Source organism: Pseudopodoces humilis, chromosome 2, assembly GCF_049639895.1.
Source record: "Pseudopodoces humilis isolate 2021_Gansu_Grassland_sample_001 chromosome 2, ASM4963989v1, whole genome shotgun sequence".
NCBI classification, from domain to species: Eukaryota; Metazoa; Chordata; class Aves; order Passeriformes; family Paridae; genus Pseudopodoces; species Pseudopodoces humilis.
The window spans coordinates 55364911-55383483 of record NC_142201.1 but is presented as its reverse complement, the minus strand read 5'-3'; the positions used below and the strand labels follow the sequence as shown (position 1 = coordinate 55383483).

Genomic DNA, 18573 nt, shown 5'->3' with positions numbered 1-18573 from the left:
AATTGAATGATTCACACTTCACACTTGTGTAAATGTGGCAGCAGAAGAATGCTGTGAGAAAAGATTAGTGGGCTTCCGCTATTGTTACTGCTCCTTTTGTTTTTTCCCCTGTAAAAATGAGAATCTTAAAACACTCAGACTAACATGGTGTTCTGTAAACAGTTTAATAATTTTCAGTGTTTTCATAGACAAACATAATAGGATGACAAGCAACCCCAATCAGAAATTTAAGAAACAAGGCATGACAAGTTTTGACAAGGAAAAAAGCAATGCTTTCTTGTTTATTTAATGAAGCTTTGGGGTTTTTTTAAGGTACTTACGAGAAAATGTAGTTTATATACAGCAGACACAGTTGCTTGTGAGATGGGGGATTACTTACAGTATGAGACAATGTCTAACCTGAAGGGTTGCAAGCACTTCAGCAGCAAGTCTTTGGAATTTAAAATTAACTTTGAAAAGGATCTGGAATAGAAGAGAAACAAATGTATTTCAGGAGGCTTAATGTAGATTTTTTTTGTGGGTGTAGGTAGGAGTAGTCACCTGCATATCATGAGGGTTCCTGAGAAGCAGTTCTGCAGGAAAACATTTTGAGGGTTCCTTTTTTATATTTTGATGTATACCAAGAAAGTATGATGCAGTATCCTGCTGTTGAATGGGGTATAAAAAGCAACTATCTTGGTTGTTAATTGTGGTGTTTGTAAGATACCTGAAAAGGTTCTTTAAGCTTGGTCAGTGCTGTAAGGCATTAGCAGGAGTTGGTGTCCAGTTTGAGTACAGCACTGCATGAAAGCTGTGTGGGTGGGGAGAAGGGGAGAAAAAAGTCTACGTAGAAAACAGCATGACCTTCTAGGGAAAGGCTAAAAGATATTGGTAGTTTAGTTGAAAAAGAGAAGCCTAAGAAATGCAAGTCTTCTAATATTTAAAAACTATAATCTCTTCTCATAGATGTTGTAATATTTGAAGGGCAATAATGCTTGAGGTGTGGCCCAGGAACGTACACCTGATTTCTGCATCTAATTCTGCATCATCATCTACAAAATACCTTTGGATAAATTAATTTTGCTTGTATGATTAATGTGTGTTCAATTCTGAAAATTAAAATAACATTGAGTAGATCAGTTGCTATATGACTTAAAGGCTGGAACATGAGTTCTGTATCTAAGAGTGTAATAATACTGCAGTGACATGGAGAGTGGTCTGCTTTCGCGGAAATGCATTTATGTCGTGGATCTTCTCTCTCAGAATACTGTAAACTACCCACTTGAAAGCTGTCAGGTCATATCTTGGTCATAAAGCCCTGGTATCTTGCATGCCTTCTTGCATATTATTATATAAGACCAGCTTCTTTTTTTTCTGCAGTTTAAGGATAAGAACTCTGTAGACCCATGGGGAGGAGGAAGATAGAAAAGGGAAAGAAATAGAAATGAAAAACAGTTACTGGTGTGTTTATGTTGGAGCTGCTTTTCCTTTGTCTGAGTTTTGATTTGGTTAATAGAATTTACTCTTTCCTGCCATGCTTTTATGTTTCAAATTTTTAAATGTTTCCTTCTGTTTTGGCAGAGAACTAATTGTTGTCTTATGGCGGACTTGGCTTTTCTATGCACTGGAATGCCAGAAGCATCACAGCCTCACTTTGTACCTTGTAATAATAATTTAGCATAAACACTATAATTGCTGTATTTACCTTCATTTTGTAAGCTGGAAAAACATAGTTATAAATTACATGAATTTAGGAGGCAGTAGCATCAGCTTGAGTACATGAGGAAAAGAGAAACAGTACTAAATCCATTAAAAAATTAAGTCACCAAGGTGGTTCTGGAACTATGTATCGACAAATTTGTGCTTATGAAGATGCAACCCAGAATCTGACAGTAAGATAATGACTTAATTGTATGGTTTTATGCCCAATCAAGAGGGATTTTTAGTAATTTTTATGTCATGAGGCTACTGCTGGTAATAATTAATTACTTGATTCCCTTACTACCATGCTTCTCTTCATCCTAATTCTAATATTGCTTTTTTTTTGTGCCTGTCTTGCGTAAGAAAAAGATTTCTGTGGATGACGGACTTGTATCTGGTCAAGTTTTTCAGTGCTGACATCTAATTAGAGACATCAGAGATGGTGATGTTCAGGGTGCTGTGTGTCATCCAACTGCAGACTTCCATCATTTGGTTAATTAATTGGTAGTGGGAACTTGGGATGACTGATGGTGTTTGTAGACTACAATGAATTGCTGTGTTCCTGCCAGGGATTGAGCAAAGTCATCTTAAAAGATCCAGCCAACCGAAATCTCCAAATATCAATTGCAAAATTGCATTCAGATTCTTAAAAGTGGTTTTTATAACACTTAGAACTTGTAATTAGGACTCTTGGAGGAGAAGAGAACAAATCAATACTGGTAACACAAAGACTCAGTTTCCTGCATTTAGTGGTAGTTTCTTACAGATCTGGTTTAGCATTGGAGGCATTACTGATTCTCAACGCCTTCCCAATTCACTTATTAGTTGATCAAAAGACATGCTAAGTTGCTGTACAGTAAATCACCATTGTTTCTGTTGTGTATGCTGAGAGCTGGTCGTAGTTAATTCTCTGTCTTTTTATAAGAAGCTGAGGACTCTAATCTGTTGTATAATCAGCTTGGTTACACAGAGGCCACACAGGTATCAGTTGTTTGCTGTATGTCTTATAAAGGTTAGTGAGCTGGGACATTACAGTAGAAAAGAATTGTAACATTTGAAAGCATATGCATTGAACCTATGCTGAAGCAGCAGTGCAAACAATAACACTTCATGCACTCAGAAGGATGGAAAGCCTACCACACAGAGTGTTAAATGTATTCTAAACTGGGATTTGGTATCTTTCTCTCTCTTTACCAGTATTAGCAACAGACTTTACATTTCTCTTGTAATTAAATGTAGAATGTATATGTTAATTGGGTTATTTGCTAAAGGATCGCAATTCAATTTTGAGAAGCTAAAGGTATCTAATATGATCTAAGGTATGAAAAAGCATACAAACAAAACACTGAACGGCCAATAACAATCTATGGAATTGTGCTATAATTCCAGTTGATGTTAAACCAGTGGAAATAAAAATAAATGTACATATATAAAACTAGCATGGAAGTAAGAATAAAGAGTGTTAACCAAGGGCAGAGTAACTTAAGGATTTTTAAAACTAAGCCTATTCTTTTTTATCTTAAAATAAATGTAATATGTTAATATGTAATTATGTTCAAGAGTTACAAATTGCATTAAGTTCTTGAAATACCAGAAAGTTTGATTCTCAGAAATCTCTGAAAGTTGTCCTAATTAAAACTTGTGCTCCAAGAAGGACTCTTGATTAGATAGCTGTAGCTTTGCTTAGCTGTATCTTGGAAGAAGTTTGTGGTTGGAGGTTCTGGAACTAGTCAGGAGAATCTGTGCTGCACAGTGTGACCTTTGGAGGAAATCTGCATTAAAAATTAAGCAAATTAAAATTTTATAGTAGAAAGTTACATACACAACAGCAATACTGTTACTTAGTAATTTTTTTATTGCTTTGTTTTATAATGTTGTTTCTTGTAATATTCTCAAAACAGATCTTAGTATTTGTGATTTGGACTGCTACTAAGCCACAACTTACTGTCCAGAATGACTACATATTTTTCATTAATGATAACTAAATTAGAGCTTAGGACTGTGCACATTGCATGAGGTTTTTTTAATTATCTTTTCTTCTGAAGCACTTTTCTTAGTGCTTTTTGTTTATTAATGTTGAAATTCACCTGATGGCTTATTCTATGGTCACAGAGAGCAGTAAGCTATAGATTTTGGTGTCATCTAGAACTGTAAAATTGTGGGAAACAGTAAAGGTAAGAAGACTTTCAGAAGCCATGAAAATAAGCCCCAAGAAAAAGCAGAGAACTTAAAGTTAGCTGCAGCTGCAAGGCCTGAAGGTAAAGAAGATACAATAGTACAATATGCAAGGACATGGAACAATAGTTGAGATTTTAAGCTTGGCCAAAATAGACCTTAAGACTGCAGAAAAATATGCTTACCAAGATAGCAGAAGGTTTTAAGCTTAATAGCAGAGTATTGTGTATTGTTAATAGAAAGCAAACAAGCAAGCATTGTTTGAAGAAGGTGTACGTGTATTTCTAGTGATTGGATAGAGCAATTGTATACAAGCTTTAGCAATATGATATTGGCTGAAAAACTTACAAAATGTTCTGTAACAAAGAGATTTTGAGCTGCTCGTGGTAGACGTGAGCTTGTGCCATCTCCCTTGTCTGTGCCTGAGACTGGTGCCTGAAACAAAAGCTTGTGACACGTCATCCGGCAGTGCCATCCCATTTGTGAAAAATTAACCTTCAACATGCTTAAATATTTTTTTATTATTATCAAAGTTTCTGATTTGTCCTGGGCTTTTGATGATTTTTTTGAACTTGTTTAACCAATTCATTCACTCAAAGATTCTGTATATGGATATGTGGTAAAGTGAGAGCTATATACCTTTTTAATCTTCACTGCAGAAAGAGTGTATAGCCACTGAAGCAGCATAGCAATCTGTTTGACTCAGGTGCTCCTGGTCTTACATACATGGTGGTGAAATAAGTAACTCCCTGTGCCTGCATTCTGATGTGATTGATGATTATGGCTGCATTATGGAACTTGGTTGGTTACCTCCAGTAGAGAAAGTTATGCTCTGTGTCTGCTGTGTTTATGCAGGGTTTAAGAAGTGGAAATAAAGTAATGAGTGTGATGGGCAAAAGTTCCTTCTAGACTGATGCTAAGCAGCAGTGATTTCATCTTTTGTTTGGGGGGGAGTTCTATTTGCTTTCTTCCTTTCAATCTCCTTCATTCCCCGCTTCCTAACTAGTGCTTTGGATTTTGCCATCTTTAATACCAAAAATTCATACCTTATCAGATACATTTTGAATGTAAATTACCTGTCAAAGTATTTATCAGTAACTTTTGCAGTTGTTTTAAGGTGGAAAATTTAATGGCTCTTTACTTATATAGTAGTTACCTTTGCATATACTCACAGTGCTGCTAGTGCAATTTAAAACTATATCACAAATAAGACCTGAATTTGCAGCAGTACAGTTTTTAAAAACCTATCACATGTAGATTTGAGATTTTAATTTGTAGTTTTTTCCCTGATTTTCAGTGATTTCAAGATCAGATTCTAGTAATTAAAAAGAGAAGAGTGGTGTGTGGGTCTAGAGAGGTGTGAGAATGACATGCTAACCCAATAATACTTAGAGTTCTCCTTGCATGTCAAACACATTAAAGATTAATTCTAAAACTATCACTGTTTACTCCAGCTTTTGTATGACAATAGTCCTCATCCTTTGGAATGGATAAGAGGCTGGTTTGATAAAGGTGACTGAAACATCATAATAGAAATAAGACTTGGAAGCCCTTGATGGACTGCTGGGGTGTCCTCTGCCTCTGACACCAAGCAGAAACCTCTTTACCATCAAATCCTGTCTCAGGGCTTTCTGATCCAGGGATAAGGTACACTGGAGAAGGTAACTCTCCTGTGTTACTGTGGGAGAAACTGAAAAAGCTTCTTGTAGGGAGAGCAGTTCCATCTGGGCTCTTTGTCTCTCTAGTTTTAGTATGAGGGCAAGGAAGTGATTCCACATCAAGATGGGGTAGGCTGCCGAGGAACAGGAGGCTCCTGAAGGGGAAGCACAGTGGGTGCTTGCGTTGGGCCTCACTTTCAGCTGCTGGACCACTCTTGCTAATACAGTGAAATAATATTTGTAGTGCTTGATACTGCATGTGTTTAGAATTGTAGTGCTCCTAAATTATTGGCCTTTATCCCAAAGTTTCAGGGAAGAAGCCAAGAAGAAGCCAAGAAGTGGGCCAAGAAGAAGCTAATGCATTGGTGTTGTTTAAGTACTGCACTTTTGGGTTTTGTTTTTGTTTTGTTTTTTCTCCTTTTCCTTGGCACTGAGCATTTGCCATCCTTAGGTCAGGATTTTACTGTCAAAATTTATTTTAGTGCTAATTAACTTGGATTTGCTTTCTCGGATTAAAAGAAAGGTGGGGGTAGTAATGAGAATCATTCTGATTTTATTATGTAATGTAAAAAAACCCCAACCTTCTTTTTTTTGTTCTAAAAATACATTGACTTTCTTATTTCATGTTTTTATTGAAAGTCAAGTGTCATAGACATCTGAGAGAAGTTTAGGCCTTAAGTTTTGTCAGCTAAACATCTGAGAACATGAGCTTGTGAATGTATATTTTATGAATTCCTTTCTGGGATTTCAGCTTGGCTTGGGTTGGAGACTGCACTTAAGGAAGTGGTGTATTCCCAGGAGTGAAGAATTAGGTAGCTGAGATGCAAGTTTAACTGCCTGGGGAACCAAGATGATGTAGTGGCTGTGCACCAGTTTTAGAAATGTCAGTAATATTTTAAAGGTAGACTTAAATACCTTGGTGTCTCTTCATCTAAATGCTTACTAAGTTGTACCCAAAATTCCGTATTTCTCAGTGTGCTTTCTGGATGATTCAAATTGTCTTTTGCTTGCATAAGTGCACTTAAAACTTAGTGGATTTTTAATAGTGATACAATAGAGTCCATTCTGTTATTTTAACGTTTTGGGTTTGCATCTTTAAGGAGTAAAATACAGTAACAGTTTAGATTAAGTTTCTGTAGGGTTATTATAAAAGTAGTTTGACTGTACTAGGATCTGTACGGCTACAGATGATTCACTGTCAAAACCTGAGGCTACATGAAAACATCTTCTAGATCATGCTTGATTTGACACTATCATTAAACTACCTGGGAGAAATACTAAGCTCAAACATGAGATAAAGCTCCTTAAAACTGCAAAGCTGTGAGTGCTTAGGTCACAGTTCAGAGTGTTGTTAACAAATTGAAAAAGTGATAGGAAAAGAATACTGCTCATAGCAATAAGCTATATTGTGTACACTGGTGTATGTGCAAAATACAGAGGAAGATACACCAAATGTACAAGACAAGAACAAGATGTAGGAAGTAAATCTTTAAATGCAATTGCAAAATGAAAAGGCATTTCTTGGTTTGAGAATATTAATAGTGAAATTGCCAAGAGTGCCACTTGAATCTATGTTTGTCATCCCTTGCAGATGTTTGCCTTGTGGATAAAGGAACAATTGACCCTAATTTTTCCCATTTAGTTCTTTAAACTAAAAGCTCAGAAGCTGAAGAGAAGAACAGTGTCAGTTGCTTCCCAGTAATAGTTATACAGGTTAAAGGATATGGAAAAACTTTCTTGGAAATCTGATTTTCATATGTGGATAATAACGTCTTAATATGTAGTTTGTTTTTCTTTTTTAAACAGCTGTAGTGGATAGCTCCTCAGTGAAATTTCTAACATTCTTTGTAATTCTTTCACACAACTGAAGTTCAGCAAAACATTTTGAAGCCCTATTAAGAGAATCCAAAGTTTTTAAAATAGCTGGCATATAGTTTTTCTGTTATGGAACAACACTGACACCCAGTGGTGGTCTTGTACTACTGCGGTCTTTTAAGATGCTCTTTGCTTGATTGCTTCAAGTGTTTTCTATTGAGGTGTTATCAAGTAAGAAAAATTTGAAAGCTTTCTGTAATTTTTTTTTCCTTTGAAAACCATACTGTTTTATGCCACGATTATATAAATCTGCTTCTGTAGCAAAGGTATGTAAGGAACATGTGTATTTTTGCATAAACAGTGAAAATAGCTATATAAAATTTACTGTGAAACTCAAATGTTGATTTGTGTGGCTGGCACTGAATTAGAAATGGTAGTACAGTTTGAGTCTGATGCTAATATCACACTGATTCTGGATGAGTTTGGAATCTGAAATGGATAAATTTTATAGAATGTGTTCATTAATATTAATTTTCCTTATTCTTTCCTTAAAGAAAACTTCTGCTTAATAAAATGCTAATTCTAGAGATAGTAGAAGAAAATTTCAGAGGATTTGTAGAAAAATTATGTGATAGAAAAAGGATGGAAGATTAAAGATTTGTGTTCGTGCATGAACTGTTAATTACAAAGAGAGAAAACATGTTTTTCAAGAAAGCTGCTCATGAAAAAGAAATATTATTAGGAGAGTTGTTTACCTGGTGGATTTAATTATAGAATAAGGCTCTCATTTAAAACCTTTCTGTGGGTGTATACACGTGTGTGTTTGTCTGCAGATGAAGTGTTTGATCCAGTTGTACAGAGCAGATAAAAAATGCATCTTGCTTTGATACCGCCAATTTCTTCAGTGTTTCAGACATAGGCAATAGTGTGGCAATACAGAAATCTGTCTATTCAGGCCACATCAGGTGTAATTTGTTCTTTATGAGGTAAAGCAGAACATAAAGCACGGTAAGTAGAGGCATAGGCAAGATTGGTACTGTGGTTATATCCCATAGCAGTGGGAAATACTGAAAAGGAGAATGCACACCTACACTGTACAAAAGTGGGTTATTAAATTGATGTTATACTTGATATGAAGGAGCAGTGGGAAAACAGCTCTGCCTGTCACTGATGTAATATGTTTTCTTGTGTATTAAAAAGGAAGAATTACTGAAATCTGTTTTTCACAGAAGCTTGTTGAGAACATTTTGACAGAAAAATTGCAGATTTGTGGATTTATATGTGAATGGTTCATGTAGAAAATGCTGATTCATTACTGATGGTCTTATTTTAATGTCTCATTTGAAGGTGGGAATGCAGGTACTTTCTAGGAGATGTTTTTTCTGACAAAAGCTGTTGCTAAGAGGATTGTACTGCTTCATGTTTCAGACGAATGGAGCTGGAGTGGGAGGTATAGGTGAGATATCCCTCAGGTTGCAGCAATCATAATGCAAAAGAATTGCAGTAGAAACATTTATTTTTCTTTCTCTTCTGATCTTCTTTCTCTCGAGAATGCTTCACAAATAACCATCTCAACCATTTGAGGAAGCTTTATGCCCATTTGGTTGTAAGCTGTGATTTTCTTTTTCTTCTAATTTGTATTAATGTTCCAAGGCCACAGAATCCCTGTGTGACTCCTGCAGCACTACTTACTAAAATTCCTTTGAAATCAATGTAATTGTTTTCATAACTTCAGTATGTAACTTCTAAGATTGTTTTATAATGTGTGAGAAAGAAGTGTAGTGAGTACTTTATTTCTTGGAAAGTAAAGGTACTTTCAGTGTATCTTAGTCTGGTTACTAGTCCTCATAGTGGGAAGTTATGTTGTGGGTGTGTGTTGTTGGTTTTTTTGGTGTCATGGTAAGGTGTCAGTGGTCAGCCACTGGCTTGCTCAGGACTCCTTGGAGAGCTTTGTGGAGCTTGTCTGCTGCTCACTCTATGCTTCTCACCCATTTATTTTACCTTTTATCTATTTGCTGCTTCACATTAAGCAAATTCTGAAATGTTTGTTTACAGAAGGAAGAAAGGGAAGCTTGTTGATTGTGGCAGCGGCATTTCTGTTCCAGGTTATTCCCAGTTTCCTTTTTTTATAAAGGAAAGTTGGGGTAGACAGCTTGGAATGGAGGTGTGGAGACAGAGAATTGACAGGCACTGCTTATATAGCAAAGCCAGGTGGATCTTGGGAATTGGGGGACTTATGTGCACTTCCAGCAGTGTGGTCTGGTTCATGGGTGGTTAGGGCTTGCTTCCTACCACTTGGCAATAGAAGTTGTGTTGGATTAATGTAATAGGATCACCCTGTAGGTCACCTTTAGTTATCTAAGGTCATGGTATTTTGCAAAATGGGCAGAACAGGTAATGCAGATGATGTGAGGCACTTGAGTGAGTATAATAGAGACACAGAGCTGCAGGGCTGTTCTCTTTGACTCCAGAGCAGGTTTTTACTGTCTTTGGTTTTGTTCAGGGTCAGATTTTTTCTTTTCTTCCTTGATCTAATACAGAGAACAAAGACTTGAGTGGCCTTATGCTGTAAAGGTCCTACCTTCAGCATATCACATGCCCTCATTAAGAACATATGAAAAAGGGACTCTGATTCCTTCAGAATCTGGAAAAAGCTCAGACTTAATAATCCTCATGTTGTGGGAGGAAGGATTATACCATCTGAAGAAGTAGCTTTGTCTATTGTAACTCCCTTTTCATACTTGGGAAAGGTAGATGTATTTTTTTCTGTATAAATACATTTATTTTAAAATAAATTTAATAAAAATAGTTTTTAATTTTTTTTTTAAATCATTGTGGATCAGGCCTGTAGCAGGAAATAGTCAAAGCTAAAACTTAGATAGTTCTTATAGGAGACCATAAAAACAGGAAAAAATAAAATAATTTGTTTAAAATAAGTTTCTGTAAGTTTGTTAAGAAAATATAAACATGTTTGGAGTACTCATTGCTGTATGAAGTAGTCTGTATAACAATGTTATTATGGAAAAATGGAAAAGACTAACTTGATACACACTGGTTTCAAGCTTCTGTTAAAGCAGGAGAAATCTGTGCTTTGGCTAAGTCTTGTGTACAATGTCTCCTGGCTGCAATTTGCTTTCTGGCCAATTTCTGACCATTTTTTACTAAATCTGTTGTTGTGCATCCTGTTGCACAGAAGCAGCACCTGGCACATTACTGGAAAGCTCTTTTTTTCTGTTGAACTTCTTTAGCAAAAATTCTGCCGACAGAATTGTTGATTTGATCTTTTTTCTTAAAAGTAGCTTTGATCCTAATCTTTTGCATTTACCTAATTTGTGCTTTCATGTAATAAGGATCTATAAAAACCAAACCAACCAACCCTAAACTATAAAATATACCCTCTACATTGATATTCACAGATTCTGGGTTTTTGAAAACTATTGAAATAACCAAGTCAATCAGGTTTTTGCTAAAAAGCTTTGATGTTTGCTTAAATCAACCTAACAGATGTCCCCAGTGATATTTCATGATTGGTGTCTCTGTGAAGTTGGCAGAGATTTTGGTCAGATAGGCAATGTTTTTGCTAAGTGCTGTTGCTTAAATTAGTACAAGTCAAAAATTAGTGGTCTTCTCCAGTGAGTTTCTCTTTATTCTTCTATCTCAAAATGTTTCCTAAATAACGAGAGAAACTAAAGTGAAAATTCATATATAAATTTATATGTAAGAAGTTATAAACTGAAAATTTTGACTAAACCAGAGTGCTATTTTGACAGCTGTGATTCAGTCTGCACTTTGAGGTGTGAAAGTAAAACATGACTCAGCAGTGAATTTTGTAATAGCAGAATTAATCTTGTCCTGTATAAAGTTTAACTGTAGGTCAGATTCTTGTTTACTCATTCTTTAAAAACGTTTTTTTCTTGCTGGAAAATGGTAGTGCTTATGTTGAAGTACTCAGCTTAAATTAATCTGTAAGAGAACTGCAGTCCCTCTAGCTTTAGTAGAATGAAGAATGACTTCATTTGCATTTGTAGCAGAAAAAGAAGATTCTTTCCATGACTTAGCCAACAGTCGAAAACTCAACTTATGGATTTTGTACTCCCCCAGCCCCTGCTGTTCAACTTATGTTCAGTTTTATGCTGAAGACAGCAGAAGGTAAACCTGTAGAGTTTTTGATATTGCTCTTTCTAGGAAGTCTGTTGGTGTAATTAAGCCACAGTTGAAGCCTCAAGAGCAGGATAGTCTGTTGGATGTATCTGTTTCCCCTGGCACAGAGTGGGGATGCTGTTCTGCTTTACCTTCTGACTCCAGCTAATGAGATCTGGTAATGCACAGGGGTTGCATAAATCTTCGCATATCATAGTACTGAAGCTTAGAGTTACTCAGCTGGGAAATCCTGTATTCCCATGCAAGCCAACATGTCTTGCTACCTTATTCTTCTCAAGCATCTGTCTTTTGTTAAAAAAATAGGATTGTTTCTTCATATGCTTCTACATATATATATGCATTTTTTTGCTGTCTAAATTGTTTCATTATTGGCTTTTCTTCTTTTTGGTGATGGTGGGCTAGAGACTTGGGATTTGCTAGATCCCAGTGTCTGACATGAACATATAAATCCCATCAATGTCTGGGTTAGAGCACAGCTGGGACCAGTAATTAGTCTGGGAGCACTGGTGGGACTGGAAAAGGCAATGTTAAAATTACCAGGGCTGGAATCAAAAAGGTCTGTCAAATGTACTTCCCTTCAGGTATTTAGCCTTTTTTTTTGTATGTTACACTGTGCATGTTATTTTCTTCAAAAGGAAGTATTTCTTGAAGCACCCAAGAATATTTATTTTTAGTATTATTTAGTGTATATTACTCTTTGTTTCTTAAATAATTCTTTCATTATTTGGGAAATGGTGATTTCTTGGTGGGTAGTTATTTAAATGTTGAGGAAGAACTGTGTTTCAGACCGGGTGTCTATCAATTATTTAATGGTTGCTATGATGTATTTAAATAAAATGAAGAGCTGTGCAGAAGAAGGCAGGTTGCCAGCTACATAAAATTGAAAACGAATTGCAAATGGGTTAGAGTATGCAAAATGAGCAACAAATGTCACGATTTCTGATCACTCAAGTTAAAATTGTCCTTTTTTAAAGTGTCTTTTGAAGGTTAGAATAGGGCAGCCCTTTAAAATGGATTCAGGTAATCAATTCAAAACTTAGTGTTTACGCTAACAAATTTATTGTATACAAACAGAATTTTTGCAGCAAAATACTGATCTTGCACTACAACCATCAGTGTCAAATACTTTTTCCAAATGTGGTTGTGGAGGAGAATTTTTATTCTTATTTAACACTTCACCAGATCTGACTATTCCTACACTGTAATGCACTTTCATTTTTTTGAAACAATTTGAAACATTTCAAGTGTTTCTTTGTAGAACCAGTTTCTTTGCAGCCCAGGCAACCAAAATACATTTTATAGGATGGGAGTGTTGTGTGCCCCAGCCCTTGAGGGAGTTACAAAACAGACTTGCTCTTTACAAATACATGTGGTTGTGCTTTGAGCAGGGTGGGAGGTGGTTGTTTTGGTTTGATTTGGTCTTTTCCTTGCAAATGCATGAGTGAAAATACTCTTCTTCCATCAAGTAAAGGTCAAGGGTTGATTTTGAAATCAGGTTCCTGTAATTTGGGGGGTGGGCATGAGGGTTACCCTGTTTGTGATGACTCTGATTACTTTGTAAGTGCAACTTTTTCCTTGTTTGCATTTTTAAAAATTTTCTTCTGTTTAGAAATTATGAAAGAAGAAATATTTTTCTTAACCTCATTTCAGTGTAAGGAAACTGATTACATTAAATAATTTTTCAAGTATTTTTGCATCTATGCTTCACTGCTACAAAAGATAGGAACTAAAGACAATCTCATTGACAGAAGAAATGTTTGTCTCATTGATACATCATGTGATATTCTAATTTTTTTTTTTTCTTTAACAGGTATCTTTCAGATGAAGGGATTGAAGCTTGCTTAACTTCATCTGAAAAAGTTAATACGAATGATATTATCCTAGTTGCCCTTAATGTAAGTTATGGTAGTGAAAATGTTTTTTTGGAGAAATCATGCTAAAAATGATAGATCTAATGGCTCAAGTATCTGTTTGTGTGTGTAATTCAGTGTACTATTGTCTGTGTGTTTTATGTAAAGGACAGAGTATTTACCTCTATCCTTGCCTGTATGAATTCTGAGTTTTATTTGGAAAAAACGTCTATTCCAAACTACAAAACCTCTAGGAGAAAAAATGAACAGAGTTAGAAGTAGGAAAATGTATTTTTGTTTATGAAATGTAAAACTAAAGTCAAACTACAAGCAGTAATACAATCAGAAGTGCTGTGTAATGACATGAGTGAAGTTTTAGTACAAGTTTGTAGGGATGAATAAAACACCCTTACTTTGACTTCTGGTCGTGATAAGCCTTAAAGCATACTCAGGCTACATATCCATTGTTGTCTACATATTTATGTAACTAAAACCTCTTTTTTTCTTTACTCTAGAAATCTGGATTAGTAGTCATAATTTTGACAAAAAATTAGCAAGGAATATACAAGATAGAGCAACATCTTTGAAGCAATAAACCATAATATTTTTAAAAATATGAGAAAAGTGTGCATATGAATCCCTGTATTTTAGAATTCTAGTATATACATTGTTGGTAAACATTAATAAGTCTGCTGCCTTTCTTAATTCATGTATTAGTTATTTTATTTTAACATATTTTATCAAATTCATACTTAGATGTTTTAAATGGTTTAATATAAACTTTGTAATAACTATATGTAGTTTCAAAGGGAAAAACAATGTAGTCAAGTGCTTAAGAGAAAAGTATTCTTCCATGATGAAATTAGAAATAATAAAATAATGAAATTATGTGAGAATTGTTGGGGATTATTTTTGTCCACCCTCGAGATTCAACCACTAGAGGTTTTTGATGATACTCTGGAAGAGCGTCCCCTCTGCTCCTTTCACTTATTCTTTAAAGCATGTGTTCAATCACTCATGTATGCAGGTGTCAGTTCATGTAAGGATTATGAAAAAAAAAAAATCGTAATGCAAAGATGCAAAAAATGTAATACAAAACACGCAGAAGTCAGGCATTTGATTTCTGGACCAGAGAAGCATGTCCATATATTTGAGAATGCATTGCTGCTTTGTACAAAGCCCAAATAAAATACTTGTGAGTTGCTGGGTATTACCCTGCATGTAGTCATGTGCTGGAAGAAGTACTGACATGATTATTTGTGCCTGTGTTGTTATTTCAGGTTTGTTTGATAGATAATAAAAATAAACCAGAAATATTGCACAAGTACTCCAAAGCCAGAATTAATGGCTTATCACTTTTTATTATTAAGTCAGTTGTTTTTGTGCCCAGAAGATTAACTTGTCTGTTGAGTAAGTAGAGAGTTGCAGCGGCAAGATAACAGTGAATTTATATTCCACTTCTTAAAAATTCTTTCTTGACTGCTAGAGGCACGTTTCAGGCAGAAGAAATCAAGGAATCAGCTGACCCTTTTTACCTTTTTTGTGTGTGCGTGTGTGTGAATTGCTTAAATAAGTATAAAGTACACATAAATATATCTTCAGTCCTTCATGAAAAAATAAATGTTTTTATTTTGTCTGAGAACTTAAAAAGAATTTGTAAAAGTTATGTCCCATTCCTGCTGCTCTGATTGCAAAGCTGGAGACTTCAGCAAGGGCAAGTCCTGCCTGAGCAACGCAGTGACCTTCTGTGATGGGGTGGCTGCATTGGTGGGTGAGTGAAGGGCTACAGATGTCATTTATCTGGTCTTCTGTAAAGCATTTGACACAGTCCCTAAGAATATCCTTCTTTCTGAACTGGAGAAAGATGGATATAATGAATGGACTGTTAGAGGCATGAGAAAGTAGATGGACAATCCCATCCAGAGGGTAATGGTCAATGGCTGAGTCCCAATGGACATCAGTAGGGACTGGTGTCCCTCAGGGATATGTATGGGGACCAGTGTCGCTAAATAGCTTCATTAATGACGCAGATGAAGGGACCAAGTGCACCCTCAGCAAATTTTCAGGTAACAGCAAGCTGAGCAGACATGTTGACATCTGAAGGACAGGATGCCATCCAAAGGGACCTGGACAAGCTCAAGATGTGGGTGCATGGGAATCTTGTGAGGTTTAACAGGACCAAGTGCGATATGCTGCATCTCCGTTGGGGATATCAGCACAGGCTGGGGAATGAACAAATGGAGAACAGCAGTGCTGAGGACTTCGTGGTGCTGCTGGATGAGAGGCTGCACATGACCCAGCCATGGACACTCAGACCAGAAAGCCAAACCTGTCCTGGACTGCATCCAGAGCACCATGGGCAGCAGGGTCAGGGAAGGGATTCTGTTCCTCTGCTCTGCTCTGGTGAGACCCCACCTGGAACACTGCATCCAGCTCTGGGGACCCCAGTGCAGGAAGGACATGGACCTGTTGAAGCATGTCCAGAGGAGGGACACCAAGATGATCAGACAGAGCAGCTCTCCTGTGAGGAAAGGCTGGGAGAATTGGGATGGTTAAGCCTGGAAAAGAGAAGGTTTAGGGGTGACCTAATTGCGGCCTTTCAGTGCCTGAAGGAAGCTTATAAAAAAGATGGAGAGAAAAACTATTTACAAGGATCTGAAAGGACAAGGGGGAATGGCTTCAATCTGAGAGTAGGTTTAAGCTAGGTATTAGGAGGAAATTCTTTACTGTGTGGGTGGTGAGGCACTGGAACAGATTGCTCAGAGAAGTCTCCGAGAGTGGATGCCCCATCCTTGGAAGTGTTTAAGGCTGAGTTGGATTGGCTCTGAGCAATATGTCTTGGTGGAATGTGTATGCTGCCCATAGGAGAGGAGTTGGAATTAGATGTTCTTTAAGGTCCCTTTCAACCCAAAACATTCTATGATGATTCTATGATATGGGTATGGAACACACAGGAACAGTTTATAGGAGCCTGTGTGCTATTCAGAGACACACAACCAACAGATGAGTTTCCTCTGATATGCTCAGATTGAAAAACTGAATGTGCTTCTGTATCATTACCTGGCTATCTTGTGCAATAGAGGGAAGATTGGGCATTTATTCCCTCTATAGATACTCAGTAAATATACTAAAAGTACATTCTTATGGTTGTTCTTTTATTTGTAATGTATCAGTGTTTCTCACTCAAAACCAGAATAAATCAATTGTTTACAATATTTCAGATACTAAAATACAGTCCTGCTCAATTCTAGATCAGGGTGCCAGAACAGTAGGCCCTTGACATATATTAATGGCAAAATATTGGTTAAGTTCTTGTAGTAATTACATTTAACACAATTTTCTTTTGAATGAGCTGTTTATGATCATAATAAGTAAGGATTTGTGCATGTAAAAAGACAAGAACTAAAAATACTTTTCTCTAAGTGCCAGATGGAGAGCAAAGAAAGGTGTTTCACCTCTATTAAACCTCACAGTTATGTTTAACCATTAAATACTGCATAGTCATTTGGTTTTTTCTATTTTAAAGCATTTTAATCAATGTTGAAAATGCACTTAAAACAAGAATATAATTTAAAAAGCAAAAGGAATTCTTTTGTAAACTCTTGAGTTGAATTTTTTATCACACACAGGAATGGATTTCTTTTATAAATAGTTGTCATTATGGAAAAAAAAGCTACTCTTTTTTCCTATTTTATGTTTTGGGGTTTTTTTAAGTGCATATTTTAAGTTAATATTTTCTTGTCTTCTGTAATAATTTCAGACAGATTTAAGAACGATTGGCAAGAAATTCCTCCCCAGTGACATCAATGGTGGAAAGGTGGAAAAGGTAGACAATATTTTTACTTCACTTTTCTGTATTCTGTGATTTCTTTGTGATGGCAGCCTTCTATGGCACATTAGTGTGGTTTTGTCATTACTTCATATACAAAAACCCCCAACATTTGAATATATTACAGTGTAAATATATGAACATAAGCTTCAGAAAAGAGGGCTTTTTGATTTTTAGTTCACAACTTTGAAATGCTTAAATAAAAATCTGAACAATCCTGGCATCTTCATTTTTTTCTGAAAAGTCATTTAACTTATTTGGGCTTGACATTTTATCAGAACTCCATTTTTTATCCCCCTCATTATCCTGAGAGAGCAACAAAGCAGGCCAGAAATAAATGGAAGTAGCCCTTTGATTCTGATACACGATACATGTTAATGCTGTGTTACCTACCTACTGACATCCATGGCTATAGCTGTGCACTTTATGTAATTTTCCTATGGCTGTGTATCCTACAGGTTATGTGGAAAAAATATGTTAGATGATGTGACGCTTTATGTGCTGGAGAAGAGTATTATTATACTAACTTGGTGTGCTAGATTTTAATGTGTGTTGTGTGTTTAGGTAAAAATGAAGTTTGTCCCCTTCTATATACCCTTCCTGGTTTTTTCCATACATGCAATTCAGAGAGTGGATAAATTAAATAATTTTATTTTAAACCTAGCAGTGGTTCTCACTTCCATTCTTTATCCCTTGTTTCAAATATTGACAATCTATCACTGATGTGAAAGTTCTGGGAGAAACATATTTCTTTACTGTTCAAATTCAGATAGTGCTAAGTTAAGGTGGGTTTGTTTTAAGAAGGTGAGATTGACTGATGAGAGAGGCTGTTAAGAACTGTTTGGATTTGTTTATTCTGTTGTCTAAATGGAGTTGTTGCTGCTGCAAGCACAGACTTCTACAAGAAAAAAAGCACAAACATTATTGCCGTTTATGCAAAGTACACTTCCTAGAGAGTCCATTTCAGGATCATAGATTTTAGCTAGGCAGCAGTCTATGCATGCAGCATATTACCCCATAAACTAACTTTATGGGAAGAGTTTTATTAACTTTATCTATATTCATAGATCTTCAGAAAATTATTCTAAAACACCCAAACCTGACATTTGCAAATAATTTCCTGGAGGATAATCCTTCAGGATTTGGAAAAAATTGCACAGAAAAAAAATCTGCTTGAGAAGGACTCCTATTTATAATTTTTAGCTCAAGGTATTAGATACTGTGCTGAATCCTTGCTTTCTTAACTGTAATTTCCTTTTTTTTTGAGTAGCATAAGGCAAATCTGACTCCTTAATTAGTGCTGCTGTTTAGCTTTTAATGTCTGCAAATACATTATGTTATAGAGCTATGTGTTTACAAAAAAAAAGAATATTTGCTTTATGGGAGAGGAACAATTTACTAGTCT

At 36.0% G+C, this 18573-nt stretch overlaps 1 protein-coding gene across 5 annotated transcripts in view; it reads left to right on the top strand.

The window, feature by feature from the left end:
- TDRD3 (tudor domain containing 3) overlaps window positions 1-18573 on the top strand; it is a 92637-nt gene that overhangs the window by 27675 nt on the left and 46389 nt on the right. For 4 of the 5 annotated variants that reach the window (XM_005516409.3, XM_014249352.2, XM_014249362.2 and 1 more), the window contains exons 2-3: window positions 13300-13384; window positions 17100-17165. In XM_005516409.3, the coding sequence (XP_005516466.1) occupies window positions 13300-13384; window positions 17100-17165 (151 nt within the window). Of the gene's footprint in view, window positions 1-13299; window positions 13385-17099; window positions 17166-18573 lie in introns of those variants that run through there. The other variant, XM_014249379.2, reaches the window with a different exon arrangement.